We start from the raw sequence: 18,232 nt of genomic DNA, 5'->3' as shown, positions 1-18,232 counted from the left end.
ACCAACTAGGAGAACAAGGAAGTTTATCTGTTAAATCTATGAAAAGGGGAGTGGTTTATGACCATATTTGGAAAAACAAAATATTTATATTAAAAAAAAGAAAAAAGGGGAAAATGGGCTAAACATATATCTGATAAGTATACTTGCCTTCAAGGTCAGAATTTATAATATGTAATATTATTAAATGAGGGCAGTTTTATAGCATGAATAGAATTGCAGCATCGGGAAGGCTCATCTTCTGGAATCCAGACCTGGCCTCACACACTTGCTAGCTGTGTAACCCTGAACAAGGTACTTAATCCTATCTGCTCCCAGTTCCTCATCTATAAAATGAACTAAAGAAGAAAATGGCAAACCACTTCAGTATATATTTACCAAGAAAAATCCCAAATGAGTCATGAAGAGTTGGACATGATTAAAAAAGACTGGACAACAACAAATATTGTAAACTATCTGCTTATTCCCTAATTTTAACTAAAATTATGAACTGAGTATACAAAAGAACTAAAAGATAAGCTCCTATGAATTCTCAAAATATACAAAGAATAGAGTGAAAGTTGCTTGCTTCACTGTTTAAGAATAAAAGGCATGGGGGCAGTTAGGTGGCACAGTGGATAGAGCACCGGCCTTGGAGTCAGGAGTACCTGAGCTAAAATCCGGGCTCAGACACTTAATAATTACCTAGCTGTGTAGCCTTGGGCAAGCTACTTAACCTATTGCCTTGCAAAAACTAAAAGAAATAAAATAAAATGAGAAAAAAAAATGCTTGCCTTTCGTCCCCTTAAACTGTTCCAACATTTTCTGAATCTGTGCAAAGACAGTTTCCTATTTTTAAACTTAAAAAGACAAAGCTATTTCTTTTACAGTAAAAATAGTTGCAAAGTGATGCTGTGTGCCACTGTAACTTAAGAAAAATATATTCCAACCTAGAAAATGGCTAGGGTTTAAGTATCAGAGATTTGAAAACTACTTTATTTGTAGTCTCCATTTTTCTGATGATAAGAAGAATCATTAAAAGAAGACAAATTTGGTTTTGTTCCAATATTTCTTTCTCATGACACTATTGAGGAATAACAATTCAGACCTGTGTCTCTCAAATCAGCCCAATTGTAAAAGCTGATCCAGCTTTTCCCCTAAAGTGAGTTGTAGATAACTAGATTATTTAAGTATACAACATTTTGAAAAAGGAAGAGATGTTAATACCAAACATTTCCATGATAAAATTGTTCTTATTGCTTTTATAACATGAGTATCATATAAATAACAAATTATGCTTAACTGAGATAAAATTGTAGACACAATTTAGGAAAACTAAGAATGAATGAAAAGAATTGTGAAATTCAGTCAATAGGATTCTATTTAATAGGGTTGAGGAACAATAGCTATAATTAATTTTGTAGTTTAAAGTTTTTTTTCCTTGGGGCAATTAGGTGGCACAGTGAATAAAGCACTGGCCCTGGAGTGAGGAGGACCTGAGCTCAAATAAGGCTTCAGACACTTAATAATTACCTAGTTGTATGACCTTAGGCAAGTCACTTAACCCCATTGCCTTGCAAAAACCTAAAAAAATTTTTTTTCTTAAGATTATGAATGACAAACTTCAACAAACTAAAATTCCCTTATAAAAGAGAAAAAGAGGGATGCATTTAGCATAAAAAGTTTTCCCCCATTTTAAGTATATATTAAATTTAACCAGGTAGTTTAAACTTTGTCCTGCTTGTCTATGCCCAGGTCTGAACATAATTCTACTGTTTTGTGCGTTTTAAAAAAATGTTTCACTAATGGTCTTCTCTCCTTTCTTTTACTATTACTATCACTACCCTTTTAATCTACTCAACAACCTCTCCCATCACATAAATACTTTCAATTGTACAAATCAATGCACCGGTTATGTCTAAGAATGTATATGTCATTTTACACTTGTATCACTCCTCTGCCTTATACTCCAACTGATGAGCAATCATTGTTTCCAGTTTTTCGCTTTAATAAAAAATGCTATTATAAATATGTTATTCACATCCTTTTCCTCTTTTTTGGTATCTTAGTGGTATAAGTTTAGTAGAAATATAACTGGGTAAAATGTTTTGTACAATTTAATGACTTTTGGGGCATAGTACTATACTGCTTTCTAAAATAATGAGGTCAATTTACAACTCCAGTAAGAGTGCTATATTAGTGTGCCTGTCTTTCCCTAGCCCCTTCAACAATTGTTACTTTTCCCTTTTTGTTCTTTGTCAATTGCTGGGTGTAAAGTGGAATCTCAAGAGTTATTCCAATTTGTATCACTTTATTAGTGAATAGGAACCAATTTTTCCATTAAGTTTTTGATAGCTTGTATTTCCACAAGTCAACAAGCAAGCGGCTAGATGACATAGTGGATAAAGCACCAGCCTTGGAGTCAGGAGTACCTGGGTTCAAATCCGGTCTCAGACACTTAATAATTACCTAGTTATGAGACCTTGGGGCAAGTCACTTAACCCCACTACCTTAAAAAACAAAATAACAACTTTTCATATTTATAGCTTACTCTATCTAGTATGATAACCTCAAACATCCATTTTGTGGATCTATATGATACAGCAGGAAAATCATGACCTAGTCATTTTTCTTAAACGAACTTCTAATTTTGCTCTGCCCTGTTGCTTTTCCTTATATACATCCCATTCAAAATATATATATATATATGTATGTATGTATACATATATATGTATGTATATATACATATATATGTATGTATATATATATATATATATATATATATATATATATTAAATGCCCCTGTTTTTCCCCCCTAATATTCCTCAGGTAATAAAACCTATACATCTCTAACTGCAGAAGTAGTATCAAGGATGTCCAAAGGTTCAGAAAAGTCTTTGATTCCAAATGTTCCCAAGCTACCATAATTAATCTAAGTGTAACTGGAAAAATATATTTTATATGAATGTAAATCTATCTGTTTGAATTTTAACAGGAAGCATTTACATAGCCTCTTCCCCCTACTTTTCGGTCTTCATATGCTTTACAACCCCCCCCCCCCCCAACAATTCTTCAATCCAGGGACACTGGTCTCTTTGCTGTTCCATGAACATGATTCAGGTCTGGACATTTTCTCTGGCTATATTCCATACTTGGAATGTTCATTTTCTCCACCTCCACTTTTCTTGGTTTCCTTCATTTTCCAACTAAATTTCTCTATATCTTCTACAGGAAAGCCTTTCCTAAGCTCTCTTAAATTCAGTGCCTTCCCTCTTTTAATTACTTCATAATTATCCAATGAATAGCTTATATGAAAGTAATTTGCTTGTGGTTCCCCCCATAAGACTGTGAACTCCTTAGGAGCTGGACCTTTGCCTCTTTCATATCCCCCAAATTTTCCACGATGCCACATAATAGGTGCTCAATAAATGCTTACTGACTAATTAGATTTATTTCATTCCTTAAGGACATATTTCTTCTGTTTTTCCATAAGATAATTCAATACATTAAAAATTTAAAAAATTTTCCTTATTTGTTGGTGATTTCTAATTAGTATTTAACATTTATCTTTTAAACTAGCAACACATTCTTCAAGCTTGGAAAAACACACACATAATACAAAACATTTTGGAAATTTGTCAAAAGTGAGTTAATTAAAAATATTTCATAATTTCAAAAATATTTCTTGGCATTACCCAAGTCCAATTTTTAAACTACTCAAGTGCTGAGTTAATACAACACAAATTCCATTGAGATAAATCTACATCTATAGTGAGAAAATGTCTCTCTGCTACTTTCTAAGTGTTTTATGAGTAACTTCAGACTACAGCAGAAAATTGAAATTACAGACTTTTGCACAAAGAGTAGGAAGCTCCAGATGTACTTTGCTATACCCAGCATTCACTCTGGAATCAGAGGCTTTGCTCTGGGTTCAAATTCCTCTTGGGTAATTTGTGCAGTGTGACCTTAAGCAATTCAACTTCTGCTACTCAATTTAACTGTAAAATGAAAGAATATGGATAGTCCTCTGAGCTCCTTTGCAGCTCTAAATCTATACTCTACAATAGAAAAATTCAATACAAGAACATAAGGGAGTATAGCTCTTTGTATTTTACTTTATGCATTTAATAAACATTATTCTCAGACTGAGACTGAAGACCACAGGCCAGAGGATCTATATGTGGATCTATGATGTAGCAGGAAACATCCTTCACAAATAATTATCCAGTCCTGATTGATTACCTTACTACTTAAGCACTTGCTACTTAATATTGCAGTTCATTGTACTTTTCAATTTGCTTCCCTATAACTTATGCTCATTGGTCCTAGCACCAACCTGGGGTCAAACTCTGAGTAAGTTGAATTCTTTTTCACACGTAATCTTAAAATTATTTGAATATGGAATAATACAGAAGAGACTAAAATATCCACACCTTTTGACCTAAACATCCCACTTAATGTATATATCTCAAGAAGGTCAAGGTTAAAAAAAGTCATGTATTTTACTAAATATTCACAGTAGCATTTTTGATAGTAGTGTAAAACAAAGCTGGTACACAGTAATGGAAAATTACTGTGCCATTAAAAAAAGAAAGGATGAACCAGGAATTTGAAGAACTAAGGAAAGAAGTGAATAAACCTGAATCAGAGTAAGTAAACAGAAGTAGAAAGACAATATGCACAAAGAGTAAAACAATGAAAACAAAAAGAAAAATAAAACCTTGAGGAATGTAGGGTATTTAACTTCCACAGAATGTAAGAAGAGATTATTCCTTTACATTACAAAGACTGGGGTCTGCCAGAGGTTGTTGGGTATGTGACAGGAAGGCAAAAGAAATGACCCTGACCAATCATTGAGCTGAATAAAGTCCCCTCATTAGTATAATGAACATAATGGGGAAACCATATTGGGGTGAATGTATTGATTACCATGTAACCCGGAGCAATGATTGGCAAAAAGGGGAGGAACAAGTCTTTCAAACTGCATATAAGACAAGACATTGCTATAATCACATGTCTTTCTTGCTAGGAGAGATGGTCCTTCTTTGCAGAGAAGTTAATAAAACATAATAATAAAAACTATTTTAATCACCCCAGACTAAATATAATTATTAGCCCTTGATAACAAAAACTAAATCAAATACTGGACTCAGAGGAAAGAAAAAAATGCAAGAAATGCAACTTCCCTTCCTTTTGTTGGAATTGTAGTTGATTATTGGATTTGATATCAAATTTAGTAGATTTTCCTTAAACTTTTTTTTTCTTCCTTGTTACACAAGACAAAGATCAATGGGGTGGAGGAGGTATGGGTGTTAGGGGGAATGGAAGAGGGGATACAGTCAGAAATAACAGAGAAAAACAAACTTGTGGTAGTAATATTTTCTTCTAAGCCTATTTACTGTAAACGATGGGTTTATACTTGATGACACTCAAGTCCTCTCTAGTTCTAAATCTTTGACCCTATATTTCTATGAGTCCACTCTATCTCTGCTTTCCTATTGCTACAGATTAAGCCTGCATTAACACTTTGCTGATTACATCATTCTAATTCATGAGTCATACAACTGTCTCATTCTGAACTTCTTATTCATTGAAATCTACCCAGTCTTTCTTGTAAACTTCTAACAATTTATGTCCTATGCTCTACTCATCTTGATTTTTTTCAAACTAAATATGATGTTACATTCATAACTATTGAATTTTATCTGGTTATATATAAAAATTCTAAGCTAAAACAAATTTTGAAAATCATCCTCTTAAAATTGGTTTAAAGTAACTGAGAAATCCATTAATGTCAGGCTCCTTTTTAATGTAGTAACTTTTAATCCACCAGTGCCCCCTATCGACCTATAGATGTATGTACATATACATTTACTTACATCTATATACATACACCTAAATAGTTCTGACCTAAACTATTTCTATGTTCAGTTTATTAACACTTCACTATGTAAAGATTTTGTCAAGATAAATCAGGTTCTACAAATAGCATCTCCTTTATTTCTCAATTGACAGTCTTCTTGAGCTACTCATATACCCCCCCCCAAAAAAAACCATCCAGGTATTCTGGAACTCTCCTTATTCTGTGTGATCTTTGTCCATATTCTAACATTGGCAAGGCTCACAAATTTAACTATTCTAACATGGTTCTTTGAAGATTCTGGCATCCTAAGATTTGTAAATATCTTCAGTAAGAATCACTAGGGTAGGAAAGGTCCTATAGATTTCTGTTAGTGGATGACACTGGACTGCCTACATCAAGTCTCAGAATATTATTGGGCCTCCTCAATGAATCCCATGGTTACTCCAATGATATTGGCCTAAAAATAGACAGTAGAAAAATTAAATGGCTAAAAATTGCTCAGGGATGTTTTATTACTAAGAATCATTTCAATTTCCAAATAATCAAACTTCAGGTTTTCTACTATCCAAAAGGCACTAGGAAAGACACATAGAAGTACACAGTATCGTATGTGAGAAGGGACATTAAGAGATATTAGACAGGGGCGGCTAGGTGGCACAGTGGATAAAGCACCGGCCTTGGAATCAGGAGTACCTGGATTCAAATCCATGCTCAGACACTTAATAATTACCTAGCCGTGTGGCCTTGGGCAAGCCACTATAACCCCATTTGCCTTGCAAAATCCTAAAAAAAAAAAAAAAAAAAAAAAAAAAAAAAAAAAAAAACCAAAGAGATATTAGACCTATGATAGAAAAGGAGCTGGAATGGCCACATATAAAAATAAGAGGACAAATGTATTACATCCCAAAAAAAGTCAAAGCAAAGAGTTGAATTGAGTATATCATCATAAATGATTTTGTGAAAGAAAAGCAAGGGGCCACATGGAGGGAGCCAAGGGAAGCAGTAATTGCATAAATGAGAACACAGAACCCATGTATAAATTCATACTATGTGCAAGCACCCTATGAGATACAAAGGATATGACAAAACCAAAACAAATCCCTGACCACCAGGAGTTTATGAGGTGAAAAATAACATATGAAACGAAGGAAGTGGAGCTTGAATTGAGCCTTTAAGGAAACAGTAATTTCTTGGGGAACAGAACATTCCAAGTATATTGGACAGCATTGCCAAAGCACAGAAGTAGAAGAGATATTAGGGTAAGTTACATCTAAGTTTTATAATTCTGATTATTTCAAGAAGCATTATCAAGATAGCCTTATTTCATGGAAAGTATTTCTTCAAAGTCCAATCAATTCTGAAGGGCTTCCTGAGCTTCAGCAACTCAAAGTACTATGACAGCTTTTGTTTTTAAGGAACTCAGAATTTACTAAAGTGATTGTACTAAATGTTCAGCCCAGACTGAGAAGAAGTAACCATCACCTTTGTTCAGTCACTGGGGTCCCATAAATCCCAGAAATGCTAGTCCTCTGGGAATCTGAGACAATGAGATAACCACACTCAATTTCATGCTGAATCATTTCAAAGTCTTACAAGATAGGTAATTTCTACCAACTAATCATTCCCCACTCTATATACGATAAATTCATGGTTTTGTTGCTGATTTTTCTTGGGTTCAGTCCTGTCTCCCCAATGAATTGCAACTCAAACTCAGGAATGCAGGTTTTGGAAAGAAAAGAGATTTATTAAAGGAAGTTACAGCATATTAAGAAAGTAATAGAAAAGTTAAAAAAAAATTTAAAGAGATGACCACGTGGACTGCTGATTGAATGGGCCAGGCTAGCTGGCCAGGATTGAGCAGGAGACTGGAAGGTAAAAGAGGATGAGGCCCTCCCTCCTTCCTTAAATTCTCTCCCAGAGTCCATGGGATGGGGTGGAAGCCTGGGAATTAATTGGAGATTTTGTCTTTTGGGGAGGGGTCTGTTTTGGGTGGTCTTTCAGGGCCTATGCTCCCGGCTGCCCCACCAGTAGAAAACAATGCAATCCAAATCAGGTTGAAGGTCAGGCCCTGAGGTGTGGCCTAAATCAGAAGATAAAGGAAGGAAGATTCCCTTTACAATGCAAACAAGAGATTTACAAAGTTTGTCTCCTACTGATCTGATTGCTCCCATACCAGGTTTCTCTGCATCATATTCTCCACATTTCAGAATCAATTATCTGTGGAGGTCAAAAACTCCCAATTGATTACCCCTCATGCTTAGCCCTCCAAGTTCAATGAACCTTCCGGAATCTCTATTCAATTATTAAACTTTTTTCCATCTCCATGGACTATTGAAAACTAGCTTCCTCAGAAAAGATGGAATCCCTGGCCACTTTCTCCAATGCCATGTCTCATTTCTCCTGACACAAGGGACTAGAAAAGGATCAGATATAATCTTCTATGCTACTTCTAGCCTGTCCCCCAGCTTTGCCTTCATCATGTAGTGTTGTAGAGGATAGGGCACTGACCCTGGAGTAAAGAGTGACTAGGAATAAATCCCTCTTCAGACACTTACTAGCTGTGATCCTGAGTAAAGCATTTAACCTATGCCTCAGTTAACTGGTCTGTAAACTGAGACAATACCCGTACCACAGGACTCTCTGAGGAGATCATACAGAACAAATGTAAAAGCAATTAAAATGAGTTCACTGGTTTCTAGTCTAGTTTCTAGTTCACAAACTTCTAGGAAATTGGGCCCTCACTGTTACTTTGGAATCTTTTCATTTTTCCTGACTGACTCTCCAAGCCTCCATTGGGCTAAGACCAAACCTCTCTTCTCACAACTCTATCTACACCACCTTCTTTCTTCCTCTTGGTAAAGGACTCACCTCCTGTAGGAAGAGAATAGAGCATCTGTGCCAAATGCCTTTTTCCAGCTCCACACCCCTCTAACCTCTCTTCACCATTTCTCTCCTCTGCTCCAGTCTCTGGTAAAGAAGCAGGTTCTTGTCAAAGCTCTCATATTGAGGGCAATGTGACATCTTAATCCTATCTCTTCTTCTCTTAGGAACTTCTATCTCTCCTTAGATATCATCCTAATATGCTCCCCCCACCTATAAATACAGCTCATTCCTTAAATAATTTCATTGGTTTGATCCTGTTGGTCTCAAAAGGAGTCAGCCTACCTCTTTTTTTTTCTTTCTTACTCAAATTCCTAGGCTTATCTGCATTCTCATTGCCTCCAGTTCCTCACATTCCATTGATATTAACATTTCTGATCTGGCTAGCTTAGGTGCTAGAAGACACAAAGAGAAATTATAAAACACTCTTTACCTTCAAAGAGCTTACATTTTCCTGAAAGGGTAGGTTGTGGGACACAATATGTTCACAGTTAAGTTAATACAAAAAATGTTTAACCAAGCAGCATAATACCCCAAACTTTCTGTTTCTGGACTGGGGATACTCACCAAAACTACTCATTAGCTTATTACTCTCATCAACTTGTATGTAGATTTTCACAGATAAGAGTCCTCACCTCCAGTACTCAAGGTAATAATGCATATACCTAAAATAGAATAGCCTCAATTCTACATCATAAAAAGTGCAGAAAATCCAAAGGACTCACAGGATCACATAAACAATGCAGAAAATACATTACACAGTTCTTTTCCATTCCAGTCCTAAGAACCATGTTTTGCTCTTCTTGGTAAAGAAGCATGCTGTTCAGGAAATCTCCCTTCTCCAGTTACAAAGTCAGATTAAAGGAATCTGGATTTGGTAATAACTAGGGGCCATCCTCTGGAACCTTCTCTACTTGAGTATGAAGCTCTTCCCTCCCCTGCATGTGTGAAGAATATCTTCTCTACATATATGTTTTTCTTTAATGAGATTAGCTCAATTCCTGTGAGTTCCATCTATTCAGAGGGCTTTCAATTCAATCACAAAGCCCTAATCTTTCATCTGGACACTGGGCCAGTATTACCAACTGCCTGCTGAATATTTCTACCAGACCACCATGAGGCCATTTCAAAACATATATCCAAAATGATCCCTGTATTTCTTTCCAAATTCACCCCCTCCTTCAAACTTTTCTGTTTCTGTTTAATCGCAACAAAATTCTTCCAGCCAGCCTAAGACTCATTCATTCTCCCCCTTTCCCTAATTCCTATTTCCAATTTTGTTGTCTGTCCTGCCAACTTTGTCTCTATCTCATTCAACATCTAGTCTAATTCAGAGCCTCCGTCTCTCTCAGCTACACTGTAGCAACAGCCTTCCCAGTCTCCATGCTTTCATTTTTCTCTCCTCCCCCAAATCATCTGCCACACAGCTGCAAGTACTTCTCAAACACAGACCTTACCACATCATTACTCCTACTCAAAAACCTTCAATGGTTTTAACTTCTAGGAGATATAAAATTCTCAACCATAGGATCATGAATTTAGTAACCAACATTCAAATACATAAAGAACAATAAAAAAAAATACAACTGGTATGAAGTGGTGAACTAGAGATGTAGTTTTATTTTGGGGGGGGCAAGGCAATTAAGAGTAAGTGACTTGGGGGCGGCTAGGTGAAGAAGTGGATTAACACTGGCCTTGGAGTCAGGAGTACCTGGGTTCAAATCCGACCTCAGCCACTTATTACCTAGCCATGTGGCCTTGGGCAAGCCACTTAACCCCATTGCCTTGGAAAAAAACGAGTAAGTGACTTGCCCAAGATCACACAGTTGTTAAGTGTCAAGTGTCTGAGGTCAGATTTAACTCCTGGTCCTCCTAATTCTGGGACTGGCACTCTATCCACTGTGCCATCTAGCTTCCCAGATGTAGACTGTTCTAAAGTGCATGCTAAAAATATATATATAAATTAAAATAAATTGTTCAATTAATATCTATGTTCCATTTTTGAACATTATTTTTTGGTTTCAGAAACTCATTCCTTCTCCCTTTCAGTTTTCCCTTGCAGTAAGGATTATCCAGTCACAGCATTAACATTTAAGGTCCTTCACAACAACCTGTTTCCCACAAACCTTCTAGATTTATCTCCTATTACTCCCCTTCACCTACTCTACATCCAGTAAAACAAGGTTGCTAGCTATTCTTCATATTTAACTTTCTCTGGTGCCTAGGTCTGGAATAAGTCCTTCCTCACTTTCACTTTGAAAAGTTCTATTTTCCTTTTCAAAGCACAGTTCAGTTACCACCATACAATCTTCCTAATGGTTTGCATTCTCTGCCTCTTGAAATTACTTTGAATTTCCTTACAGTTTCCATTCTATGTACCTCTTTCTCACACTCAACCCTCACATGTAAGGTAATTGAGATCAAGGCCTGTTTAATTTTTGTACATTTATTCAGTGTCTAATAGTACACTGCACACAGTAGTTAATCAAGTGATTAATTGAACTTTTCATCACTCAATTTTATAGAACAACTGTTCTAAACTCCGGTGTTGTTTTTTTTTAAACTAGGAGAAAAAAATGACTGACAAAAAAGAGGTGGGTCAGGAATGTAACAAAAGAAATATCATAGATTCAAAGGGCTTTTTTTAATCCTCTATGGAATATATAAAAATTGCACATGAGAAGCCAAGGAAAGATTCAATCTGTTTGTTTGGAAAGAAAATACAGAGATGAGATGAACTAAGTATTCAAAGAAATAAATTAACATCTTTAAGAGACAAGAGAAACTCTCCAAAAGAAGGAATCAGCCAAAATCTAAAAATTGCTATTTTCTCCAAATAAATTAGCTGACAAGACAGAAGATTATACTAACTGGTCTTAATTTTTTTTTTTACTTGATATTTTGGGGTTGTTTTTTTTAATGTTATCTACCTTTCTCAATAGAGCTGTCCCTGATAAGAGGGGAAAAAAAGAATTCTGTAAAACTAAACACTGAGAGACTAACCTATGCAATGGTCAAAATATAGAGTACCATATATCTGCAAAGAAAGAGAAGAGAAAAAAATTCCCTTCCCATCTATTCTTTGAAGCCCATTGTGCACATCATAGTTTTACAACATTCAGTTTATAGTATTTTGTTATTCTTTCTAATTCCATTGTGATCATTGGACCTCCCCCCCCCCCACTTTCATCAGCTATAGCCATTAGGCTTAAGGGCTCCAGCCTCATGCTTCTTTCTTCAATCTATCCTGCACACAGTTGTCAAAATAGTTTCCTAAAGCATAAATCTGATGATTTAAAAAAAGTTTCAATGCCTCCTTACTGCCAGCAGGATAAAAATGACCAATTCCTCTGTTTAGAATTAAAAGTTCTTCTCAATCTCACTCCAGCCTGCTTTTCCAGATGTTATATGGTGACTTCCTTCCATGCAGTCTAATCCAAATGGCCTATTGATTATTCCATGTGCATGCCATTCCATTTTCTGCCTTTGCTCAGGCTGTCATCCCATCCCTGGAATGTAAACCTTCCTCACCTAAGAATCCCTAGTTCCTTTCCAGCTTGAGCTGAGGCCTTTTCTCACATATTCCCCTTTTCCACCTGTTAATGACATTACTTTACATATATTTTGTATTTATTTATTTATATGAGAACACATTGTTATCCTAGATAGAATATAATCACTTTTCAGGTAGGGACTGTTTGATTTTTTCATTTTTTGAAATTCCAGTACTTAGACACATAAGAAACAGTATTTGTTGATTGATTGATTGTTTGCTCCACTAACATTATATTCTCATGCTCTGTAATGGGGGTCAACTTGTTCCACAGGTTCTCAAAGACTGTGTTGTCCTACCATGCTGGCAGTCTTCAAGTTTGGTCTCAGTAATTGGCCCATAAGTAGTTAAGCTCTAAAAGGCTCCCACACTAGACAAGTGATTGATTCCTTTTCTTAAAGTAATACATGAAGTTATATTGTGGCCTGGGTTCAGGAAAAAAGAACTTACCTAATGATATCACAGATCCTTCAAGAATTTTTACAAATGTAAACTACAACTCAAATTTATACAGAACTGTAAATGTATGCCCCATTTTCTTCACAACACCTTTCATGAGGTAGTAAAAAATCCATTTTTATGTAGGCTCAGAGAGGTTGAAGTAACTTGTCCAGTTCAGAGCTAATAACTAGAAACAGGATTTTGACTCAATTACTTCTGTATACGTAGTAGGCATTTCAAACTCAATATGGAAGTCTTTCCCTGAAACCATTCCCTCTCCCCAACTTTTCTGTTTGTTTTTCTAGAGCATCATTCTTCCAGTAATTCTTCACTTCCCTTATCCTAATTATCAGAGTTTTACCCATTCTCCCTTCACATCTCACATCTTTCCATTTGCTCTCTTCATACACAGCCACTCATACTTCACATTAGTTTATTAAGATCACTTCTCTCTTGGACTACTGGAAAGTCTTAATTGATCATTTCCTTGTCTCATTTCTCCTTTTTCCAATTCAGTCTCAAAGTACCTGCCAAAGTAATTTTCCTCAAGTCCAGATCTGACCACACCACTCAAATGGCTCCCCAATAAAATGTTACTGCTAAGTTTTTAAATACCTTCCTGACCTGACTTCGACCTACTCCAATACCTCACCTCTGCCTCTTAACCTTGTTTCCAACTCAAGCTATACCTATTCCAATCTTTCCTACTCTCTCGACCCTTCCCCTACTCCACTTCCCTGTCCCTGACTCCATGAACTTTGCTTTCTGTACAGGTCTATGTGGAGGTTCCTCTGGATGGAATGTAACCTCCTTGAGGAAAGACACTGTTTTACTTCTGTCTTTGTATCTCCCCACCACCACCAGGGTAGAGCTAAATATCTGGAACAGGTGTAGAATCAAGGTTTGATTTCACAAAGCTATGAAATACCACTATAGTATCAGCATTGAAGATTGTGAGTTCCTTAAGGATAAGGGCTGTTTTTCCCTGTAGTCTTTGTCTCCATAGCACATGTACCAATGACAGCTTAATATGGTCAGTGACTCAGTATACCTACAGTGGCTGTGCTTCAGGGAGACAGTGAACATTTATTCACATAATTTTATATAATCACTTATGTTATACCTTATATAATATGTGTGAATATGTACATATTTCTATAGAAATGCAATGGAAGGGGTGGCTAGGTGGTACAGTGGATAAAGCACCTGCCCTGGAGTCAGGAGTACCTGAGTTCAAATCTGTCTTCAGACACTTAATTACCTAGCTGTGTGGCCTTGGGCAAGTCACTTAGCCCCTTTGCCCTGCAAAAACCTTTAAAAAAAAAAAAAGAAATGCAATGGATCTCAATGACTAGGTCTCCCATCCCGACCAAAGCACAGGATTCAGTTTGTTGGCCTATACATTTGTTAGTTACCTAATAGGCTCTGGGCCCTGGGCTTAACACACTTAAAAATGAAACCTTTCCTGCCCTTAAGAGCTGACATTCTAGGTGCCGCAGTGGAGTCTGGAGAGACCTGAATTCAAATCCGGCCTCAGACACTTAATAATGACCTAGCTGTGTGGCCTTGGGCAAGCCACTTAACCCCATTGCCTTGCAAAAAAAACCCACAAAGAGTAAGAGTTGACATTCTCAAGGTCGGAGACAGAACAGCAACAGCTAGACGTACACACAATCACAACAGCTAGAACTCGAGCAAGAGACGCTACAGTCGCGGCGCTCCCAAGCATGATGTCATTTGATCATCACCACGATGCGGCCGCTTTCACAGCAAACTGACAGCTGGCGTCGGGGGCTTTGGTGGGGGCTTTGGTGGGGGCGGGCCACGCAGCCGCGGAGATGGGATTCACGTGCAGGCCTCGCCGAGTCCTAATCTTGTACTTCTTCCACGAAACCGAACGGGCAAGATTACTCCGAGGCCCCACAGCCATTAAGTGTAGGAGGGCGGATTTGAACTCGGGGCTTGCTGGCTCCAATCCTCCTCCCCCTCCCCGGGCACCTAGCCCAGTATGGGGGAGGTGGCGAGGAGGGTCTAGGAAGGCTGACATTTGATCCGCGTTTTAAAGAAAAACCAGGGGTGGCTAGGTGGCGCGGTGGATAGAGCACCGGCCCTAGAGCCAGCAGGACCCGAGTTCAAATCCGGCCTCAGACACGTAATAATCACCTAGCCGCGCGGCCTCGGGCAGGCCGCTTAACCCCACTGCCTAGTGAAAACCTGAGGGGAGCAGGAAGGGACTGGGGGCCGAGGCGGCATAAAGGCGGAGTCCGGCACGGGGAGAAGGGCGGCGGCGTTACCTGCCCCCCGCCTTGCAGGCTCGGCCCAAAGCTCCAAGGAGGGAGGAAGAGCAAAGAGCTGCCCCCGCCCCGGGGCCGCAAGTCACGCGTGCGCGCGGGGGAAGGGAGTCGGGCGCTCCCGGCGCCCCGCAGGCCGGGGCAGAGCCGCCGTCCCCGGGGGCAGCCGCCGCGGCGCCGTCCCCGGAGCCGAGGAGCTCCGCGGGCCAAAGGCCCGGGCGGGGAGAGGCGGGAGCGACAGCCGCGGCGGGGCCGGCGCCGCTCACCTTCAACATGCTGGCAGCAGCCGCGGAGCCGGCTCGGGGGTCACCTCGGTTGAGCTCCACCCCCCGCGCGGCAAGGCCGACTACGGCGGCCCGCCGAGGCCACGCTTAGTCGGAGAAGCGCGCGTGCGCGGGCAGCCGGCGGCGAGAGGCGCTGACGTCAGAGCAACGGGGGGGGGAGGGGAGGACGGGGCGGAGCTTCCCCGCCGTCGCTAGGCAGCGGCGAAAGCTCGTTGGCGCGGCCTGGGCCGGCTGCGGGCGGGCCGGCCTGCGGAGGCTCCATCCTCCCCGGCGCGAGGGGCGCACGTGCAGGAAGCCGCCCCCCGCCCGCCACTTCCCCCCAGGTGGGCAGTTTTTACCCCCCCCCAGCCCTTTTGTGTGGACGTTCCGGGACTTATTTTCACCATGAAATAAATAAAAACCTTCAGCCTATCATCTCCCCCTCCCGGCCCCTGCTCCCGCCCCCCACCGCAATCTGGAGGCAGCCTTCGGCCGATCCCCTCCCGGCTCGTGAGTCTCCAGACCCGAGGACCGGAATTGGGGGAAAAAAGAAAGGAAAACGAAAAAAGGAAAAAAAATCCTATAAACGGAGCAGCCGGAGATCCCCTTGGGTAGGGTCGTGCCCATCGGCGGGTCAGAGGTAAAAGGCCTGGGAGCAGTGTGGGGGCCCCATCCGGCCGCTCAGCGGGGTCTCCAGAGGCGCCCTGACCAAGAGGAAGGGTGGCCCCTTGTGGAGCAGGGGGCAGGCCCAGAAATGGCACCACAAGGCAAAAAAGCCAGACGCACAGGAAGGTGCATTTTGTTGCGTTTGCAGTATGGCTCCAAAAAGGAAGAGAGAGATAAATGGTAACTTAGGGATGGTAGAAGTGAAAGCTTTTAATGATGATAACTGGGCATGTGTGTAGGTAGTCAGAGAGAACCAGTGAAGAAGGAGAATCTGAAGGTAAAATGGAGGGAATGATCCACAGAGAAGACAGAAAAGGGAGAGATTGAACTTGGTAATAATAATATTATAATAGAAAGCATTTCTGTATCCTTTTCTAATTTTATTTTTGATTTATGAAATAAAACAAGCGTTTCCATGGCATAGTACAATAGAAAAGATGATCATACATGAAAAAATGAAGAGGAAAGAGGCAGAGCTGCACCCAAAGGACAGTCAAGCAAGATTATACAGATCCTAGCACAGCCCCCCCCCCCTTTCTAATCACCTTCTGGCTGGGTTTCTGGAGTTACCATTTTATTCCAGGAAAATCTACCCCAGCAACAGACGCAGAGAAAAGAATGAAATGTTTTCATATTTTCCCCACCAGATGGTGAGGTAACATGGGAGCTTCATCATCATCTTAATGAAGTAATGTCTATGGTTAGATTGTCCTCCCAGTTTTGCAAAACTAATCTTATCATAATGCAGGTGGCTGTGAGCTTCTCTTTTGGAATGTAAGTCTTTCTGGGAATAGTCCAATAAATATAGTTTGTTTTTCTTAATATGTCTTAACCCTGAGAAGACTTCATTAGGAATATTAACCCAGGGAGAGTTCCCTAGGGTTCCCTCCCTTATTTCAATATATATATACATATACATATTTCTTACATCTGAAGTCCTCTTGGTTCTAATCTCTCTTCCTATTCACTTGGGACCCATCTTCTTGGACCCTCCTGTCCAAGCAACCCATACACACATAGACTTGATAGGAGGAAGATGAACTTGTCTGATCTCTTTTCCCCTGGAGACATTCAATATCTTTCTGTATCTGCAGAGTCCATTCCCAATCTCCAATTCGGATGACTTGTTGAGATCTTCCCTTCTGGTAAAGGACCTTCTTAATATAACATCTTATCAGATTTAGACTCATCTTTTCATTATTAGACAATAAAATTCTAGAACTATTAAAATTCACATTATGACTTACTGTCATATTGATATACATACTTCACTTTAACAAAAATAAAACTTCCATAAATATACAGTGTACAAGTGAATTTGCTGAAAATTGCCAGATTAATTTGAGCTTATAACATATCCATTAGATGATCATTTTCCAGCAAATGGCAGTCTCTACTTCTTGCCCCTTATTAAAATAATAATTCAAACATCCTTAAAAGGAATTTTTCTTGATTCCCAAAATGTTTCTAACTATACTATAGGTGATTTTTCTCCTGATATACTCAACTGACTTAGATTCCCTTCTTAAAGCAAAACTTGAAACTCCACTGCATGGAATTGTATCTTGAAATTACAGAAACCTTTTTATTCTTCTTACCTAAATATCCCTTCTAACATAAAATCAAGGGATCTTAATTCTTGTTAGCACATTTAGCTAACAGTAGAGGTTAATAACCACACACTAGCCTATTTAGCTATTAAATTACAATTGACCTAAAATTTCTATATCAGATTTGCTTATAAGTGATTTACTATAAAGATCCAGGACATCAAAGGAAAATTCCTTTATTTATAGATATAATTTTGAGTGTCAGTTTCCAGGCAGAGGTGCTGTGGATAGTCAAATGACTAAAGCCAAATTTTTGATTTATCCAGTGAGACATTATTCAAATGTCACATTTGGGAAAATCGGATAAAAAGGGTCCAATCTCAGCTGTACTGAAAAACTGCCCCTTAAACTTTTTATCCCAATTCACCTGTCACCTGTGTAGTCTCCAAACTTTCACTGGCCTTCCAGTCTTCAAAAGGGCATTGACCCAACAGCACTTCTTTTGTTGTTCATACCTAATATCAGACACAAAAGCCAATTTAAAATGTTCTAAAATTGTAATTCTGTCTAATTAGACCTCCAAGTGAATTCACTTCACAAGGACTAAAATGCCAATTATGATCTGAATGGGGAGGTCACAGTCAATCAGCCCCCTTCCGGACATGTATATCTACTCTGAGAGCCCCTGTCATCAGAATACTAAACAGGGTTATATTCTAAACTTATTCATAAAGCAGTAAGTTCCCCAG

General features: G+C 39.1%; 2 protein-coding genes across 6 annotated transcripts in view; one reads left to right on the top strand and one right to left on the bottom strand.

Annotated features, from left to right (window-relative positions):
• Positions 1–15,380, bottom strand: part of APOO (apolipoprotein O) — a 76,253-nt gene extending 60,873 nt beyond the window's left edge. The window contains exon 1 of one of the 2 annotated variants that reach the window (XM_074214247.1): positions 15,271–15,380. In XM_074214247.1, coding sequence (XP_074070348.1) covers positions 15,271–15,279 — 9 coding nt within the window. In that variant the 5' untranslated portion in view covers positions 15,280–15,380. The remainder of the gene's footprint in view (positions 1–15,270) is intronic. The other variant, XM_074214246.1, reaches the window with a different exon arrangement.
• C1HXorf58 (chromosome 1 CXorf58 homolog) overlaps positions 14,946–18,232 on the top strand; it is a 68,024-nt gene continuing 64,737 nt past the window's right edge. For 3 of the 4 annotated variants that reach the window (XM_074214245.1, XM_074214243.1, XM_074214240.1), the window contains exon 1: positions 15,618–15,907. The gene's annotated coding sequence lies outside the window, so the exon portion shown is untranslated. The other variant, XM_074214241.1, reaches the window with a different exon arrangement.

Source organism: Macrotis lagotis, chromosome 1 (assembly GCF_037893015.1).
Source record: "Macrotis lagotis isolate mMagLag1 chromosome 1, bilby.v1.9.chrom.fasta, whole genome shotgun sequence".
Taxonomy (NCBI): domain Eukaryota; kingdom Metazoa; phylum Chordata; class Mammalia; order Peramelemorphia; family Peramelidae; genus Macrotis; species Macrotis lagotis.
Note: the sequence above shows the minus strand (reverse complement) of the source record. Positions and strands in the feature narration are given on the sequence as shown.